The sequence below is a fragment of the Balaenoptera acutorostrata genome, chromosome 3, assembly GCF_949987535.1.
Source record: "Balaenoptera acutorostrata chromosome 3, mBalAcu1.1, whole genome shotgun sequence".
In the NCBI taxonomy this organism is placed as follows: domain Eukaryota; kingdom Metazoa; phylum Chordata; class Mammalia; order Artiodactyla; family Balaenopteridae; genus Balaenoptera; species Balaenoptera acutorostrata.
Window position 1 is genome coordinate 16,247,755 of NC_080066.1, and position 19,928 is coordinate 16,267,682.

At 37.3% G+C, this 19,928-nt stretch overlaps 1 protein-coding gene across 1 annotated transcript in view; it reads right to left on the bottom strand.

Moving 5' to 3' along the window:
* The window catches only part of MALRD1 (MAM and LDL receptor class A domain containing 1), a 608,926-nt gene that overhangs the window by 560,784 nt on the left and 28,214 nt on the right, over nt 1-19,928 (bottom strand). The window contains exons 4-5 of the mRNA XM_057542012.1: nt 17,739-17,833; nt 17,489-17,650 (exon numbers count right to left, since the gene is read on the bottom strand). Coding sequence (XP_057397995.1) covers nt 17,489-17,650; nt 17,739-17,833 — 257 coding nt within the window. The remainder of the gene's footprint in view (nt 1-17,488; nt 17,651-17,738; nt 17,834-19,928) is intronic.

A 19,928-nucleotide genomic window follows, 5' to 3' on the forward strand; every position in this document is an offset into this window, starting at 1 on the left:
AGAAAGTTGGCATAGAGGGAACTCACCTCAACATAGTAAAGGCCATATATGAAAAACGCACAGCCAACTTCATTCTCAATGGTGGAAAACTGACATGATTTCCTCTAAGATCAGGAACAAGACAAGGTTGTTCACTCCACCACTATTATTCAACATAGTTTTGGAAGTTTTAGCCACAGCAATCAGAGAAGAAAAAGAAATAAAAGGAATCCAAATCGGAAAAGAAGAAGTAAAGCTGTCACTGTTTGCAGATGACATGATACTATACATAGAGAATCCTAAAGATGCTACCAGAAAACTACTAGAGCTAATCAATGAATTTGGTAAAGTAGCAGGATACAAAATTAATGCACAGAAATCTCTTGCATTCCTATACACTAATGATGAAAAATCTGAAAGTGAAATTAAGGAAACACTCCCATTTACCACTGCAATAAAAAGAACAAAATATCTAGGAATAAACCTACCTAGGGAAACAAAAGACCAGTATTCAGAAAACTATAAGACACTGATGAAAGAAATTAAAGATGATACAGACAGATGGAGAGATATACCATGTTCTTGGATTGGAAGAATCAACACTGTGAAAATGACTTTACTACCCAAAGCACCCTGCAGATTCAGTGCAATTCCTATCAAACTACCAATGGCATTTTTCATGGAACTAAGACAAAAAAATCTTAAAATTTTATGGAAACACAAAAGACCCCGAATAGCCAAAGCAATCTTGAGAAAGAAAAACGGAGCCGGAGGAATCAGGCTCCCGGACTTCAGACTACCGTAGCTGTGTAGCATGCTACACAGCTACAGTAATCAAGACAATATGGTACTGGCACAAAAACAGAAATATAGATCAATGGAACAGGATAGAAAGCCCAGAGATAAACCCATGCACATATGATCACCTTATTCTTGATACAGGAGGCAAGAATATACAATGGAGAAAAGATAGCCTCTTCAATAAGTGGTGCTGGGAAAACTGGACAGCTACATGTAAAAGAATGAAGTTAGAACACTCCCTAACACCATACACAAAAATAAACTCAAAATGGATTAAAGACCTAAATGTAAGGCCAGACACTATAAAACTCTTAGAGGAAAACATAGGCAGAACACTCTATGACATAAATCAGAGCAAGATCCTTCTTGACCCACCTCCTAGAGAAAAGGAAATAAAAACAAAAATAAACAAATGGGACCTAATGAAACTTAAAAGCTTTTGCACAGCAAAGGAAACCATAAACAAGACGAAAAGACAATCCTCAGAATGGGAGAAAATATTTGACAACGAAGCAACTGACAAAGGATTAATCTCCAAAATATATAAGCAGCTCATGCAGCTCAATATCTAAAAAACAAACAATCCAGTCCAAAAATGGGCAGAAGACCTGAACAGACATTTCTCCAAAGAAGGTATACAGATTGCCAACAAATACATGAAAGGATGCTCACCATCATTAATAATTAGAGAAATGCAAATCAAAACTACAATGAGGTATCACCTCACACCAGTCAGAATGGCCATCATTAAAAAATCTAGAAACAATAAATGCTGGAGAGGGTGTGGAGAAAAGGGAACCCTCTTGCACTGCTGGTGGGAATGTAAATTGACACAGCCACTATGGAGAACAGTATGGAGAGTCCTTTAAAAACTAAAAATAGGGGCTTCCCTGGTGGCGCAGTGGTTGAGAGTCTGCCTGCTAATGCAGGGCACACGGGTTCGGGCCCTGGTCTGGGAGGATCCCACGTGCCGCGGAGCGACTGGGCCCGTGAGCCACGGTTGCTGAGCCTGCACGTCTGGAGCCTGTGCTCCACAGCGGGAGAGGCCGTGATGGTGAGAGGCCTGCGCGCCGCGATGAGGAGTGGCCCCCGCTTGCCACAACTGGAGAAAGCCCTCGCACAGAAACGAAGACCCAACACAGCCATAAATAAATAAATAAATTAAAAAAAAAAATTTAAAAAAAAAAAAAAAAAACTAAAAATAGAAATACCATATGACCCAGCAATCTCACTACAGGGCATATACCCTGAGAAAACCATAATTCAAAAAGAGTCATGTACCACAATGTTCATTGCAGCTCTATTTACAATAGCCAGGACATGGAAGCAACCTAAGTGTCCATCAACCGATGAATGGATGAAGAAGATGTGGCACATATACACAATGGAATATTACTCAGCCATAGAAAGGAATGAAACTGAGTTATTTGTAGTGAGGTGGATGGACCTAGAGACTGTCATTCAGAGTGAAGTAAGTCAGAAAGAGAAAAACAAATATTGTATGCTAACACATATATATGGAATCTAAAAAAAAAAAAAAAGGGTCTGAAGAACCTAGGGGCAGGACAGGAATAAAGACGCAGATGTAGAGAATGGACTTGAAGACCCGAGGAGAGGGAAGGGTAAGCTGGGACGAAGTGAGAGAGTGGCATGGACATATATACACTACCAAATGTAAAATAGATAGCTAGTGCGAAGCAGCTGCATAGCACAGGGAGATCAGCTCGGTGCTTTGTGACCACCTAGAGGGGTGGGATAGGGTGGGAGGGAGGGAGACGCAAGAGGGAGGAGATATGGGGATATATGTATATGTATAGCTGATTCACTTTGTTATAAAGCAGAAACTAACACACCATTGTAAAGCAATTATACTCCAATAAAGATGTTTTTAAAATAATAATAAAATAAATAAACAAACAAACAAACAACAAACATGAGACAAATTCCTTTCACACCAAACATTTTAAGAGAAGATGGCTTTTGAAGCGAAGCTTAGGGCTCAGAACACTTGATTTAAATCTTAGAGGAAACTTTGATGGTAGGTGAATAATGGACATAAACTCACTTGGATTACACTAGTAACTACACGAACAGAAACCCTTGTAGTTATAGTTACCGTGTGAAAGTTTTCTTAATTAGTAGTACACATTCAATATTATTTCTCAAGCAAACACGTGGAACACAAAAAGATGACAGTAATCTTTTCTCCATCATGTGTTCACACAGTATTCTTGAATTAAAAGATAAAATGTCTCTCAGATTATGATTTTGAGAAGTTTGAGAGTAACATTAACAGTTTATTATTAGTAGTAACATCTTTTGTTCATATTAATAAAGCCTATTGTTTCTGAATAGGAGAGTGGTGAGAACTCTCTGGCATTTCTAAATGGAATATCAAAGAAATAACAAGTAGATAGTAGCATATTAAAAATGCTTCAGTACCTTTTTAAAATTCAGGCACTGACTTCTCAAGAATCCAGACATTCAACTTGCAAACCATAGTCAGTGATATAATTAGTAACATAGTATTCATTCCTTCCTACCCATAAAACCAATAGGTGAACTCCCTTCAAGAACCAGAAAAAAACATGGATGAGGGAATTTTTCACTTGAATTTGAGACTAAATTTTTGCTGTACATTTAGCCTATATTCTTTGCTTCTGTGAATATTTGAAGACAATAGTAAAATTAATTGCTTATATCTGCAATTTTGAGAAATGTGATTGCAGTTAATCAGCACCATGCAATGCATAGTAATGTTTCATCTAACATAGCAGACAAAAGAATATTTAATGAGTCACATTAGATCTGACCAAATCTAGAGGTTGGAATTTTTTTTCTATATTTTATAAATCCTTATACTGCTTCAACATGATACAAAATTATCATGGCTCAGTGACTAAATGATTGAGATCTGAAATCAAACTATCCTAGGTTCTAATCTTGTATGGGATTTGGTAGGTTATTTCATTCTCTAAAGCTTATAATACAAATGTGAACAGTGGGGTAAATTATAGTTCAGTGGACTGCCGTGAAGGGTCAATAAGATAGTATACATGATGGACTAAATGCAGTGCTTTACACATAGTAAGTGATCAATCAATGCTAGATGCTATTCCTTAAACATCTTCAGAAACTTTCTGAAATGCTGCCATTTTTGTGGACTAAATGTGTAAACACCATTCCTTGTTTATTCTCTCAGAAATTAACATACGATTCAGGTTTATTAAGAAATGGACCTAGTCCTTTACAGATGAAGGTGACAAAGCCCACAGGCAAGAGCCAGATCCAGAGGCTTTCTCAGAAACCCATGCTAAGCCAGGGTCCAGCTGGGATTAAAATCTACTATTTGGGTATTTCTAAAGGAAGCATAAACGGCTTTAAAACTATCAGAAGGCAGAATGGAGGAGAAATTGCAAAAAACAGAATAATTCTCGGAGGCCTGTAAATTTATGAGGCAGCAGATATTGCTTGGAGACGCTGATTACAAAATGCCCTCAAATAAGCCTCTTGCTAAAGCTTTTTAGGAAAGAGCTACTACATGGTGGCAGGCAATATTCCAAGCACTGCACATCTCTGTGGCCCAGCTCAACAAAAGCAAATGAACATCTGTTCACTTGCTGACAGGATAGAACTAAAACATACCTACAATCTTAAAGATTGGTGTAGCCAAAGGATCCCAAGAGAGTCATAGGGTTTTCTAATTTTTTACAAAGCCTTTAAGGTAGAAGCACTGTTTTCATGTCAGCAATAAAGTATTTAGAGAAACAAATTAATATGCTACACGTGCATCTGCTTTGGTTGAAGATACTGCTGCATTTTCAAGTGTGCAGGTGAATAACCTCGCTGCCTCTGCTGAAGCTGAAATGCCCTGGAGATAATATATTTGGGAATTTTAAGTTTTATGTTTATCTACTACACATATTTAATCATCAACCCCCATAGTATGCTATTTGGGAATGGACAGCTGAGAAAAGCAAAGAAGTTATTTTAAAAGGTTTAACCTACAAGCAGCAAGTTTCTCCTCTGCCCAGCATCAAATCTCCGTTGTGCTACTAATAAAGACCTTGACTGAAAGACAGAGACAGTTAAATATAAGAAGGCACAATGCCTGACAAAGACAGCTTAAGACTCTTTTACTATCCACTCTGTTTCAAAGTTGGAAAAGACGTATAAATACTGATAAAGTTTATACATAGACAAGAGTCCCATCTCAGTCCTTAAAGTTTAGACAAGCGTGCAGAGGGACTTCAGCAAGCCCATCCGTCAGCATCTAGTCAATGTGACTCAGTCCCTTCAAAGGCACTCTTGGCTCTGTTTTGTTGCTCTTGTTGTTATTGGAAAAAGAGAGAGACACAGGGATGTAAAAAAAAAAAGTATAAGAAATAAACTAGAAACTTCTCTATAGTAATTAATGACACCTGAACATCCACAACAAATTGGATGCATTATTGGTGGCCGGGGGTTCTCATTCTGCACAGCACTTGTCACTAAAGGCAGGGACACAGGGTGTCTCGGCCCCATGCCTGATCAATCCCTCACAGGAGGACTTAAATGCCTGATGGCTTAAAATACCACCTCCCACCCCCTTATACACCAATAATATTGGATTTCAAGAGAGTACAATGCCTCAAATGACAGAATTATGTTTCCAACTACACAGTTCTGTTCTCCTTAAGTCCTATGATCTAGGAGTCACTTAACTGCCTACTAAGTGATTTTCTTTCATCTTCTTTGGAACCCCATTTAGTTTTACAAAACCCTGAAAATTCCAAACTTCAGTGATTTTATGACAGATCAATTAAGAAAATGTGCCATTCTTATAGTTTATAATTCAATTTTTATAGTAGAGGTCCTGCTCATTCTCCCATCTTCCCTCTTCGCCACTCAAAATTCAATCCAATTCAATCTCTATATTCAGGCAAGTGCTAAATCCATCACATATCAGATGATTTTCTATTCTGTATCAAAATTATAAAATTATTATACTAATCTAATAATAGATGCTAAAAGAAACCTACTTGGGTTAATTTGGCTCACAAACCAGGTTTAAAAAGCAAATTTGGAGAGATAGCTTCAAGATGGCAGAGGAGTAAGACGTGGAGATCACCTACCTCCCCACAAATACATCAAAAATACATCTACATGAGGAACAGCTCCTACAGAACACCAACTGAACGCTGGCAGAAGACCTCAGACTTCCCAAAAGGCAAGAAACTCCCTACGTAGCTGGGTAGGGCAAAAGAAAAAAGAAAAAACAGAGACAAAAGAATAGGGATGGGACCTGCATCTCTGGGAGGGAGCTGGGAATGAGGAAAAGTTTCCACACACTAGGAAGCCCCTTCACTGGTGGAGACGGGGGTTGGGCAGGGGGGAAGCTTCGGAGCCATGGAGGAGAGCGCAGCAACAGGGGTGCAGAGGGCAAAGTGAAGACATTCTCGCACAGAGGATCGCTGCTGACCAGCACTCACCAGCCTGAGGGGCTTCTCTGCTCACCTGCCGGGGCGGGCAGGGGCTGGGAGCTGAGACTCGGGCTTCAGAGATCAGATCCCAGGGAGAGGACTGGGGTTGGCTGTGAGAACACAGCCTGAAGGGAGCTAGTGTGCCACAGCTACCCGGGAGGTACTCCAAGAAAAGTCTGGACCTGCCTAAGAGGCAAGAGACCATTGTTCCGGGGTGTGAGAGGAGAGGGGATTCAGAGCACCACCTAAATGAGCTCCAGAGATGGGCACGAGCCACAGCTATCAGCGTGGACACCAGAGACAGGCATGAAATGCTAAGGCTGCGGCTGCAGCCACCAAGAAGCCTGTGTGCAAGCACAGGTCACTATCCACACCTCCCCTCCCGGGAGCCGGTGCAGCCCGCCACTGCCAGGGTCCCATGATCCAGGGACAACTTCCCCGGGAGAACACACAGCATGCCTCAGACTCTTGCAACGTCACACCAGCCTGTGCCACCACAGGCTCGCCCCGCATTCTGTACCCCTCCCTCCCCCTGGCCTGAGTGAGCCAGAGCCCCCGAATCAGCTGCTACTTTACCCCCGTAATGTCTGGGCGGGAAGAGACACCCTCAGGTGACCTACACAAAGCGGCGGGTCCAAATCCAAAGCTGAACCCCAGGAGCTGTGCGAACAAAGACGAGAAAGCGAAATCTCTCTGTGCAGCCTCAGGAGCAGTAGATTAAATCTCCACAATCAAACTGATGTATCCTGCATCTGTGGAATAACTGAATAGAAAACGAATCATCCCAAAATTGAGCTGGTGGGCTTTGGGAGCAACTGTTGCCTTGGGGTTTGCTTTCTGCATCTAACTGTTTCTGGTTTTATGTTTATCTTAGTTTAGTATTTAGAGCTCATTATCACTGGTACGTTTGTTTATTGATTTGGTTGCTCTCCTCTTTTTTTTATATATATATTTTTTTCCTTTTTTCCCCTTTTGTGACTGTGTATGCGGATGCTTCTTCGTGTGATTTTGTCTGTATAGCTTTGCTTTTACCATTTGTCCTGGGGATCTGTCTGTCCATTTTTTTTTTTAATTATAGTTTTTAGCACTTCTTATTGGTGGATTTGTTTTTTGTTTGGTTGCTCTCTTTTTTCTTTCTTTTTATTACTTCTTAAATTTTTTATTTTTAATAATATATTTTTTACATTTTATTTTAATAACTTTATTTTATTTTATTTTTCTTTCTTTCTTTTTCTCCCTTTTCTTCTGAGCTGTGTGGCTGACAGTGTCTTGGTGCTCTGGCTGGGTGTCAGGCCTGAGCCTATGAGGTGGGAGAGCCGAGTTCAGGACATTGGTCCACCAGAGACCTCCCGGCCACAGATAATATCAAATGGCAAAAGCTCTCTCAGAGATCTCCATCTCAATGTGAAGACCCAGCTCCACTCAACGACCAGCAAGCTACAGTGCTGGACACCCTATGCCAAACAACGAGCAAGACAGGAACACAAACACACCCATTAGCAGAGAGGCTGCCTAATATCATAATAAGTTCACAGACACACCAAAACACACCACCGGACACAGTCCTACGCACCAGAAAGACAAGATCCAGCCTCGTCCATCAGAACACAGGCACCAGTCCCCTCCACCAGGAAGCCTACAAAACCCACTGAACCAATATTACCCACTGGGGGCAGTCACCAAAAACAACGGGAAAAACGAAACTGTAGCCTGCAAAAAGGAGACCCCAAACACAGTAAGTTAAGCAAAATGAGAAGACAGAGAAATACACAGCACATGAAGACGCAAGGTAAAAACCCACCAGACAAAACAAATGAAGAGGAACTAGGCAGTCTAAATGAAAAACAATTCAGAATAATGACAGTAAAGTTGATCTAAATCTTGGAAATAGATTGGAGAAAATACAAAAAATGTTTAACAAGGACCTAGAAGTACTAAAGAGTAAACAAACAATGGTGAACAACACAATAAATGAAACTAAAAATTCTCTAGAAGAAATCAATAGCAGAATAACTGGGGCAGAAGAACGGATAAGTGACGTGGAAGATAAAATAGTGGAAATAATTACCACAGAGCAGAATAAAGAAAAAAGAATTAAAAGAATTGAGGGCAGCCTCAGAGACCTCTGGGACAACATTAAATGTACCAACATTCAAATTATAGGGGTCCCAGAAGAAGAAGAAAAACAAAGGGACTGAGAAAATATTTGAAGAGATTATAGTCAAAAACTTCCCTAGCTTGGGTAAGGAAATAGTCAATCAAGTCCAGAGAGCACAGAGAGTCCCATACAGGATAAATGCAAAGAGAAACACGCCAAGACACATACTAATCAAATTATCAAAAATTAAATACAAGGAAAAAATATTAAAAGCACTAAACTAAAAGCAACAAATAACATACAAGGGAATCCCATGAGGTTAACAGCTGATCTTTCAGCAGAAAATCTGCAAGCCAGAAGGGAGTGGCAAGACATATTTAAAGTGATGAAAGAGAAAAATCTAAAACCAAGATTACTCTACCCAGCAAGTATCTCATTCAGATTTGACAGAGAAAGTAAAACCTTTACAGACAAGCAAAAGCTAAGAGAATTCAGCATCACCAAACCAGCTTTACAAAAAATGCTAAAGGAACTTCTCTAGGCAGGAAACAAAAGAGAAAGAAAACACCTACAATAACAAACCCAAAACAATTAAGAAAATGGTACTAGGAACACACATATCGATAATTACCTTAAATATAAATGGATTAAATGCTCCAACCAACAGACATAGACTGGCTGAATGGATACAGAAACAAGACCTGTACATATGCTGTCCACAAGAGACCCACTTCAGACCTAGGGAAACATACAGACTGAAAGTGAGGGGATGGAAAAAGTTATTCCATGCAAATGGAAATCAAAACAAGCTGGAGTAGCAATTCTCATATCAGACAAAACAAACTATAAAACAAAGACTTCTACAAGAGACAAAAAAGCACACAACATAATGATCAAGGGATCAATCCAAGAAGATATAACAATTGTAAATATTTATGCACCCAACATAGGAGCACCTCAATACATAAGGCAAATGATAACAGCCATAAAAGGGGAAATCAACAGTAACACAATCATAGTAGGGGACTTTAACACCCCACTTTCACCAATGGACAGATCATCCAAAATGAAAATAAATAAGGAAACACAAGCTTTAAAAGATACATTAAACAAGATGGACTTAATTGATATTTATAGGACATTCCATCCAAAAACAACAGAATACACTATCTTCTCAATTGCTCATGGAACATTCTCCAGGATAGATCATATCTTGGGTAACAAATCAAGCCTTGGTAAATTTAAGAAAATTGAAGTCGTATCAAGTATCACCTCCGACCACAATGCTATGAGACTACATATCAATTACAGGAAAAAATCTGTGAAAAATACAAACACATGGAGGCTAAACAATACACTACTAAATAACAAAGAGATCACTGAAGAAATCAAGGAGGAAATCAAAAAATACCTAGAGACGAATGATAATGAAAACACGACGATCCAAAACCTATGGGATGCAGCAAAAGCAGTTCTAAGAGGGAGGTTTATAGCTATACAAGCCTACCTCAAGAAACAAGAGAAAGCTCAAGTAAACAATCTAACCTTACACCTAAAGGAACTAAAGAAAAACAAACAAAACCCAAAGTTAGCAGAAGGAAAGAAATCATCAAGATCAGAGCAGAAATAAATGAAATAGAAACAAAGAAAACAATAGCAGAGATCAATAAAACTAAAAGCTGGTTCTCTGAGAAGATAAAATTGATAAACCATTAGCCAGACTCATCAAGAAAAAGAGAGAGAGGACTCAAATCAATAAAATCAGAAATGAAAAAGGAGAAGTTACAACAGATACTGCAGAAATACAAAACATCCTAAGAGACTACTACAAGCAACTCTATGCCAATAAAATGGACAACCTGGAAGAAATGGACAAATTCTTAGAAAGGTAAAACCTTCCAAGACTGAACCAGGAAGAAATAGAAAATATGAACAGACCAATCACAAGAAATGAAATTGAAACTGATTAAAAATCTTCCAACAAACAAAAGCCCAGGACCAGATGGCTTCACAGCTGAGTTCTATCAAACATTTAGAGAAGAGCTAAATGTCCTTCTCAAACTCTTCCAAAAAATTGCAGAGGAAGGAACACTCCCAAACTCATTCTATGAGGCCACCATCACCCTGATACCAAAACCAGACAAAGATACCACAAAAAAGAAAATTACAGACCAATGTCACTGATGAATATAGATGCAAAATTCCTCAACAAAATACTAGCAAACAGAATCCAACAACACATTAAAAGGATCATACACCATGATTAAGTGGGATTTATCCCAGGGATGCAAGGATTCTTCAATATACACAAATCAATCAATGTGATACACCATATTAACAAATTGAAGAATAAAAACCATATGATCATCTCAATAGATGCAGAAAAAGCTTTTGACAAAATTCAACACCCATTTATGAAAAAAACTCTCCAGAAAGTGGGCATAGAGGGGACCTACCTCAACGTAATAAAGGCCGTATATGACAAACCCACAGCAAACATCATTCTCAATGGTGAAAAACTGAAAGCATTTCCTCTAAGATCAGGAACAAGACAAGGATGTCCACTCTCACCACTATTATCCAACATAGTTTGGAAGTCCTAGCCATGGCAATCAGAGCAGAAAAAGAAATAAAAGGAATACAAATTGGAAAAGAAGAAGTAAAAGTGTCACTGTTTGCAGATGACACGATACTATACATAGAGAATCCTAAAGATGCCACCAGAAAGGTACTAGAGCTAATCAACGAATTTGGTAAAGTTGCAGGATACAAAATTAATGGACAGAAATCTCTTGCATTCCTATACACTAATGATGAAAAATCTGAAAGAGAAATTAAGGAAACACTCCCATTTACCACTGCAACAAAAAGAATAAAATACCTAGGGATAAACCTACCTAGGGAGACAAAAGACCTGTATGCAGAAAACTATAAGACACTGATGAAAGAAATTAAAGATGATACAAACAGATGGAGAGATATACCATGTTCTTGGATTGGAAGAATCAATATTGTGAAAATAACTATACTACCCAAAGCAATCTACGGATTCAATGCAATCCCTATCAAATTACCAATGGCATTTTTTACAGAACTAGAACAAATCATCTTAAAATTTGTATGGAAACACAAAAGACCTCTAATAGCCAAAACAGTCTTGAGGGAAAAAAACGGAGCTGGAGGAATCAGACTCCCTGACTTCAGACTATACTACAAAGCTACAGTAATCAAGGCAATATGGTGCTTGCACAAAAACAGAAACATAGATCAATGGAACAAGATCGAAAGCCCAGAGATAAACCCACGCACCTATGGTCAACTAATCTATGACAAAGGAGGCAAAGATATACAGTGGAGAAAAGACAGTCTTTTCAATAAGTGGTGCTGGGAAAACTGGACAGTTACATGTAAAAATATGAAATTAGAACACTCCCTAACACCATACACAAAAATAAACTCAAAATGGATTAAAGACCTAAATGTAAGGCAAGACACCATCAAACTCTTAGAGGAAAACATAGGAAGAACACTCTTTGACATAAATCACAGCAAGATCTTTTTTGATCCACCTCCTAGAGTAATGGAAATAAAAACAAAAATAAACAAATGGAACCTAATGAAATTTCAAAGCTTTTGCACAGCAAAGGAAACCATAAACAAGATGAAAAGACAACCCTCAGAATGGGAGAAAATATTTGCAAACGAATCAACGGACAAAGGATTAATCTCCAAAATATATAAACAGCTCATGCAGCTCAATATTAAAGAACCAAACAAACCAAACCAAAAATGGGCAGAAGACCTAAATAGACATTTCTCCAAGGAAGACATACAGATGGCCAAGAAGCACATGAAAAGCTGCTCAACATCACTAATTATTAGAGAAATGCAAATCAAAACTACAATGAGGTATCACCTCACACCATTTAGAATGGGCATCATCAGAAAATCTACAAACAACAAATGCTGGAGAGGGTGCGGAGAAAAGGGAACCCTCTTGCACTGTTGCTGGGAATGTAAATTGATACAGCCACTACGGAGAACAGTATGGAGGTTCCTAAAAAACTAAAAATAGAAGTACCATATGATCCAGCAATCCCACTACTGAGCATATACCCAGAGAAAACCATAATTCAAAAAGACACATGCACCCCAATGTTCATTGCAGCACTATGTACAATAGCCAGGTCATGGAAGCAACCTAAACGCCCATCGACAGATGAATGGATAAAGGAGTTGTGGTAGGTATATACAATGGAATATTACTCAGCCATAAAAAGGAACGAAACTGAGTCATTTGTTGAGACGTGGATAGATCTAGAGGCTGTCATACAGAGTGAAGTAAGTCAGAAAGAGAAAAAGAAATCTCGTTTATTAACGCATGTATGTGGAACCTAGAAAAATGGTACAGATGAACTGGTTTGCAGGGCAGAAGTTGAGACACAGATGTAGAGAACAAACGTATGGACACCAAGGGGGAAAAGCAGTGGGGCGGTGGGGGTGGTGGTGTGATGAATTGGGCAATTGGGACTGACATGTATACACTGATGTGTATAAAACTGATGACTAATAAGAACCTGTAGTATAAAAAAACAAACAAACAACAAAAAAACCCAACTAATACTAAACTTTCTTTCGGTTATTTGTATGGAAATACGTTAATGTAAATGTTTCAGACATTACATGAAATTTCTAAAAATCTTATATGTTCTGGTATAATATTGTAAGTCATAATTCTAGTTATTACTTTAAAATGTATATCTCAGAAATAACTAAATTTCCTTGTCAACTGCATTATTATGTACTTTCATCAAATCTTTAACTGTGGTCATTTTTAAGTCTTTTGTCATTTACAGACAGTTCTGGGTATACTCTGATGCTTTTGCAAAAATGTTCCTATAAAAGGGTTTCATCTTCAAGGAATTCATGGAAAAGACTCTGACAAGTACAGCTTTCTGGTAACTGACTATAGTGCTGAACTGAATGATTAAGCATTTTCAGAACTCTAATCGAAAACTGATGAATTACTAAAAGTGCTAACAAAAGATCAAGATGAAAAAAAAAATTACATGGGACTGAGTGAACTGATGAGGATGATTATAATTTTTGTGACTTTCTGTTTGAATAAAAAAAAAAATCCCACAAGGACTAAGAGGCAAAAAATATACAAATCAATTTTCACTGCAAAGTAAAGGAGCTGTTACAGTGGAGGATTGCTGGACTGAATGTCAATATTATGACATAGTATGAGTGTGCTTCGTGTTTGGTAATTGCAACCATTGCTACATTTGTTGTGGTCATCCATTTACAATGCTTGGTGTCAGTTTATTTATCTCTTGTAAAAATCAAATACAGTGTGTGTGTGTGTGGAAAAAAAAAAGGGAAAAGACTCAAATCAACAGAATTAGAAATGAAAAAGGAGAAAAAATGACTGACACAGCAGAAATACAAAGGATCATGAGAGATTACTACAAGCAATTATATGCCAATAAAATGGATAACCTGGAAGAAATGGACAAATTCCTAGAAAAACACAACCTTCCAAGTCTGAACCAGGAAGAAACAGAAAATATAAACAGACAATTCACAAGCACTGAAATGGAAAGTGTGGTTCAAAATCTTCCAACCAACAAAAGCCCAGGACAAGATGGCTCGACAGGCAAATTCTATCAAACATTTAGAGAAGAGCTAACACCTCTCCTTCTCAAACCCTTCCGAAATATAGCAGAGAGAGGAACACTCCCAAACTCATTCTACGAGGCCACCATCACCCTGATATCAAAACCAGACAAAGATGTCACAAAAAAAGAATACTACAGGTCAATATCACTGATGAACATAGATGCAAAAATCCTCAACAAAATACTAGCAAACAGAATCCAACAGCAAATTAAAAGGATCATACACAATGATCAAGTGGGATTTATCCCAGGAATGCATGGATTCTTCAATATACGCAAATCAATCAATGTGAAAAACCATATAAATAAATTGAAGAATAAAAACCATACGAACATCTCAATAGATGCAGAAAAAGCTTTCAACAAAGTTCAACACCCATTTCTGATTAAAAAAACTCTCCAGAAGGTAGGCATAGAAGGAACATACCTCAACATAATAAAGGCCATATATGACAAACCCACAGCCAACATCATTCTCAATGGTGAAAAACTGAAACCATTTCCATTAAGATCAGGAACAAGACAAGGTTGCCCACTCTCAACACATAGCTTTGGAAGTTTTAGCCACAGCAATCAGAGAAAAAAAGAAAAAGAAATAAAAGGAATCCAAATCAGAAAAGAAGAAGTAAAACTGTCACTGCTTGCAGATGACATGATACTATACATAGAGAATCCCAAAGATGCTACCAGAAAACTACTAGAGCTAAGCAATGAATTTGGTAAAGTAGCAGGATACAAAATTAATGCACAGAAATCTCTTGCATTTCTATACACTAATGATGAAAAATCTGAAAGAGAAATTAAGGAAACACTCCCATTTACCACTGCAACAAAAAGAATAAAATACCTAGGAATAAACCTACCTAAGGAGACAAAAGGCCTGTATGCAGAAAACTATAAGACACTGATGAAAGAAACTAAAGATGATACAAACAGATGGAGAGATATACCATGATCTTGGATTGGAAGAGTCAACATTGTGAAAATGACTCTACTACCCAAAGCAATCTACAGATTCAATGCAATCCCTATCAAACTACCAATGGCATTTTTCACAGAACTAGAACAAAAACTTTCACAATTTGTATGGAAACACAAAAGACCCCTAATAGCTAAAGCAATCTTGAGAAAGAAAAATGGAGCTGGAGGAATCAGGCTCCATGGCTTCCAACTATACTACAAAGCTACAGTAATCAAGACAGTAGCTTTGGCACAAAAACAGAAATATAGATCAATGGAACAGGATAGAAAGCCCACAGGTAAACCCACATACATATGGTCACCTTATCTTTGATAAAGGAAGCAAGAATATACAATGGAGAAAAGATAGCCTCTTCAATAAGTGGGGCTTGCAAAACTGGACAGCTACATGTAAAAGAATGAAATTAGAACACTCCCTAACACTATACACAAAAATAAACTCAAAATGGATTAAAGATCTAAATGTAAGGCCAGGCGCTGTAAAACTCTTAGAGGAAAACATAGGCAGAACACTGTATGACATAAATCACAGCAAGATCCCTTTTGAGGCACCTCCTAAAGAAATGGACATAAAAACAAAAATAAACAAATGGGACCTAATGAAATTTACAAAACCTTTTGCACAGCAAAGGAAACCATAAACAAGATGAAAAGACAACCCTCAGAATTGGAGGAAATATTTGCAAATGAAGCAACTGACAATGGATTAAACTCCAAAATATACAGGCAGCTCATGCAGCTCAGTTTCAAAAAAACCAACAACCCAATCCAAACATGGGCAGAAGACCTAAATAGACATTTCTCCAAGGAAGATATACAGATTGGCAACAAGCACATGAAAGTATGCTCAACACCACTAATCATTAGAGAAATACAAATCAAAACCACAATGAGGTATCACCTCACCCCAGTCAGAATGGCCATCATAAAAAAATCTACAAACAATAAATGCTGGAGAGGGTGTGGAGAAAAGGGAACCCTCTTGCACTGCTGGTGGGAATGTAAATTGATACAGCCACTATGGAGAACAGTATGGAGGTTTCTTTAAAAATTAAAAATAGAACTACCATATGATCCAGCAATCCCATTACTGGGCATATACCCTGAGAAAACCATAATTCAAAAAGAGTCATGTACCACAATGCTCTATTTATAATAGCCAGGACATGGAAGCAAACTAAGTGTCCATCAACAGATGAATGGATAAAGAAGATGTGGCACATATATACAGTGGAATATTACTCAGCCATAAAAAGAAATGAAATTGAGTTATTTGTAGTGAGGTAGATGGACCTAGAGACTGTCATACAGAGTGAAGTAAGTCAGAAAGAGAAAAACAAATGTCGCATTCTAACACATATATATGGGATCTTAAAAAAAAAAAAAAAGGTTCTGACGAACCTAGGGGCAGGACAGGAATAAAGACACAGATGTAGACAATGGACTTGAGGACACAGGGAAGGGGAAGCTGGGACGAAGTGAGAGAGTGGCATGGACATATATACACTACCAAATGTAAAACAGATAGCTAGTGGGAAGCAGCCACATAGCACAAGGAGATCAGTTTGGTGCTTTGTGACCACCTAGAGGGGTGGGATACGGAAGTTGGGAGGGAGACGCAAGAGGGAGGAGATATGGGGATATATGTTTATGTATAGCTGATTCACTTTGTTATACCACAGAAACTAACACACCATTGTAAAGCAATTACACTCCAATAAAGATTTTTTTTTAAAAAAAAGCAAATTCGTTCAGAATAAAATGCTTTAGGATCCCATTTTTCTGGAAAATTTTGCTTGGCTGTCCAAAATGTTAAAGTGGGCAATACTTTTCCAAGAACTCCCATAATAATTATTAGATTATAATTTCCACCATCCATAAGTTTTATTAGGCTGCATAAATAAGTTTGTCTTTTATGGGCTTGCATTGGCTTTAATTCTCAAATTTATTTTGGAAAATAAAGGCTGTATTGAATAATTTGACTTTCACCATGAAACGAATATGACAATGATTCCACTTCAACAGCATTTGAAATTAGTATTTAAATCAAACTGTCTATTTCCTCATTACCTAAGATAGTCCCGTTCTCTCAAAAGCATGAGAAAACTTTGGAAGGGAAGTGATTCTTAAGAATAAGAAATGAAAAAAAAGAGAGGATTGGAATAGTGACAGTTTTTAAGAAAAGTGGAGGGATTCAAGAAATTAGGAAGAGTATTAGAAGGTCATATTTTACTTATATATCAATGTATGTTAATATATAACAACCTTAGTTTTGATACATAAATTTAAAACTTTTTAAAATTGTCTTTTAGGGTGACTGCCCATCCCAATTTTCTGACTGTTTGGTTTCAGCACTTGAAGTTCTGGCAAATTCCTCAGTCCTCAGACAACTGGGATGATTAATCATCCTGCTTTTAATTCACCTGGTGCAAAACCTCTATACTTTATCGTTTTTCCTTCAAACACAGAAAATACAACGTGCATACCTGAAATCTCTGGGGGCTCTGGATTTTGAGGACAGTCCTCTCCCACTGATTTTGGAGCCCAGCCGTGCTTTGCCATAAATGCTGTGTAGGACCACCACAGGTAGTTTGAAAGCCAACTGTTAATTTGCCATTCATCTGGCTGGAGAAGTAATAAAATGTAATCTGTGAAAAATAATGAATGTCCAAATAATTATAATAAAGAAGTTCCCAAATGTGGAAAGTAATTCAAATGCTGTGTGCTTTCAAATACCTGACAAGCATGTTGGTTATTTGTGGAAAGAAAAACTCTGCTTCGTAAGTTTGAGGAAGGAGAATCCACATTAGAGACCAATGAGAGGAAGTGAGCTGTTAAAAACAAGGGTCAGTGTGTTAGATGCAGAGCCATCACTGGTAAACTTATTTAATACACCAGGCAATAATTCAGGCCTATATCCACATTGGATCAATATATTTTTGTTTAAAGAATGAAATATTTAACCGTACCATTTATTTTTGCAAATGGTCTGGCTGATATTGTACTTCAATATACTCCCCGGTAAAATAATTAATTGTATACTCCCTAAAACACTGTTATGGGCTGTAGTCCATGACCAAATACATCTCATAACTTAGAAAGTTATAACCCAGCAAAGATGATATCCAGGGAAAACATTATACTGGGACTGCCCACCAAAATAAGTAATTCAATGAAGAATTCAAAAGAGATCCTATTTTGTTGTGTTTTTCTCCAGAAAGAATTGGATCAAGTAGTCCCAGCTTTTGCCAGGATTATGGAAAACGATACTGAGTCCCGATGCTCTTCTGTATGCTGCAGTACAGACCATGCCGGTCAACTTACTATTTAGAAGCCTATAAAATAAATGTGGAACATTCCCTGGGCTTTCATAGATTTTTTGCAATGCTTGACAAGGTTATAGTGTATAATATGGGAACCACTGTTTCCTGCTCATCTATTTGGTATGCCACTATTTGTCAAAAAGAATGAAAAAATGATGTTGATGATGATTATGATGGCATACCTACCCAAATTATTCAGTGGTATTTGAAAGCTGTCTTGGAAATCAAATTTTATTGTCACATCATTGAGAGAATCAATAGTAAAATTATGAAACCTAAAAAACCTCTTCTTCCCTACAGCTATTCCAAAATTGTACCCTAATGAAGCAGAAAAGAACATTAATGATTGCATATAACATAGTCATAAGCATAACTGAAGTCCCTGCAATAACAGAAAATTGTTCTCAGAATGTACTACCTGGAATAATTTTATAAATATAATTTAGATGAAGAGCTGGTATCATGGTGATACAAGTGGACAACCATTAGTTTGCTCTTGCTTCATGTTCAGCAGGGAAAGCAAATGCTAAGCAAGTGAATAATCAAACGAGCATAATAAGCCATATGGATTTATTGTTTGCAGTTTAAATACAATTATTTGCAATACAAATGGTAATAGTATTCAACAGGCCTTCAATTACTGTTTATAAATATTCAGCTACTAAAAAGCATTTGTGATACATACATACAGTAAAAATTATTTTCATTTGTCAAAGAAATCACTTAAATTAACCATATTTATTTTTGAAAGTTTGGTCTTAAAAATCAGATTGATACATTAAGCTATTAAATAATAGAACAGCATTTTCAATAAAATAATAAATTATATGAATATTTAAGCTAGGTGTTTTATAAATACAAACTACGTCATCTAGCACATTTTATGACACTGTAAATTATTCTGTATTTTGTCAAAAATTAAATGAGGTTAACCTTCAGGTTATCATAAAAAGTAAAGTTCTAAATTCAGAAACAACTTGAGATCCTTTAGCATTTGTTCTAGTAATAAGACTTCTTTTCATGGGGTAAAAAAGTATTCAAAATGCACCCAATAGCAATACTTGGTTTTTTGTTTTTTATTTATTTTTTTAAAAAATTCCAATTTAGTGACAATAGCATTCTTTCAAATGCACACTCAATTTTACCTTGCTCCCTATGAGTATAGAAGTTCTTTAATTCACAATTAGAGATGTTCCTTAGAGAACAATATCTTACAGAAAGTTATCTTGCTTTCCCTAGGACTTCAGTTATCAGGTCTATGAGTATAAAAGAAAGAAGCAGATCCTTGGCAGCCTAAGTTTTTCCCACATGCCCATTCCCTCATCTGATATCCTCTCCTACTGCTGGCTCTAAGCATCAAGAAGAGACTTTCAAAGCTGATTAAAAAAAAAACAAAAAAAGGTATTCAATATTCTCTCCACACACCCCTCTTAGTCCTTGAGGGAGCCTAGTAACATCATACCACACATACACACAACACCATCCTCATCACATGTCTCCTATTAATCTCTACCATATTCGTTTCAGTTTGTTCATATGATTCATAAATTCCCATTTTATTCCTGCCTCAATAAAAGCAAATGCATAGCCTATCTTCAAAACA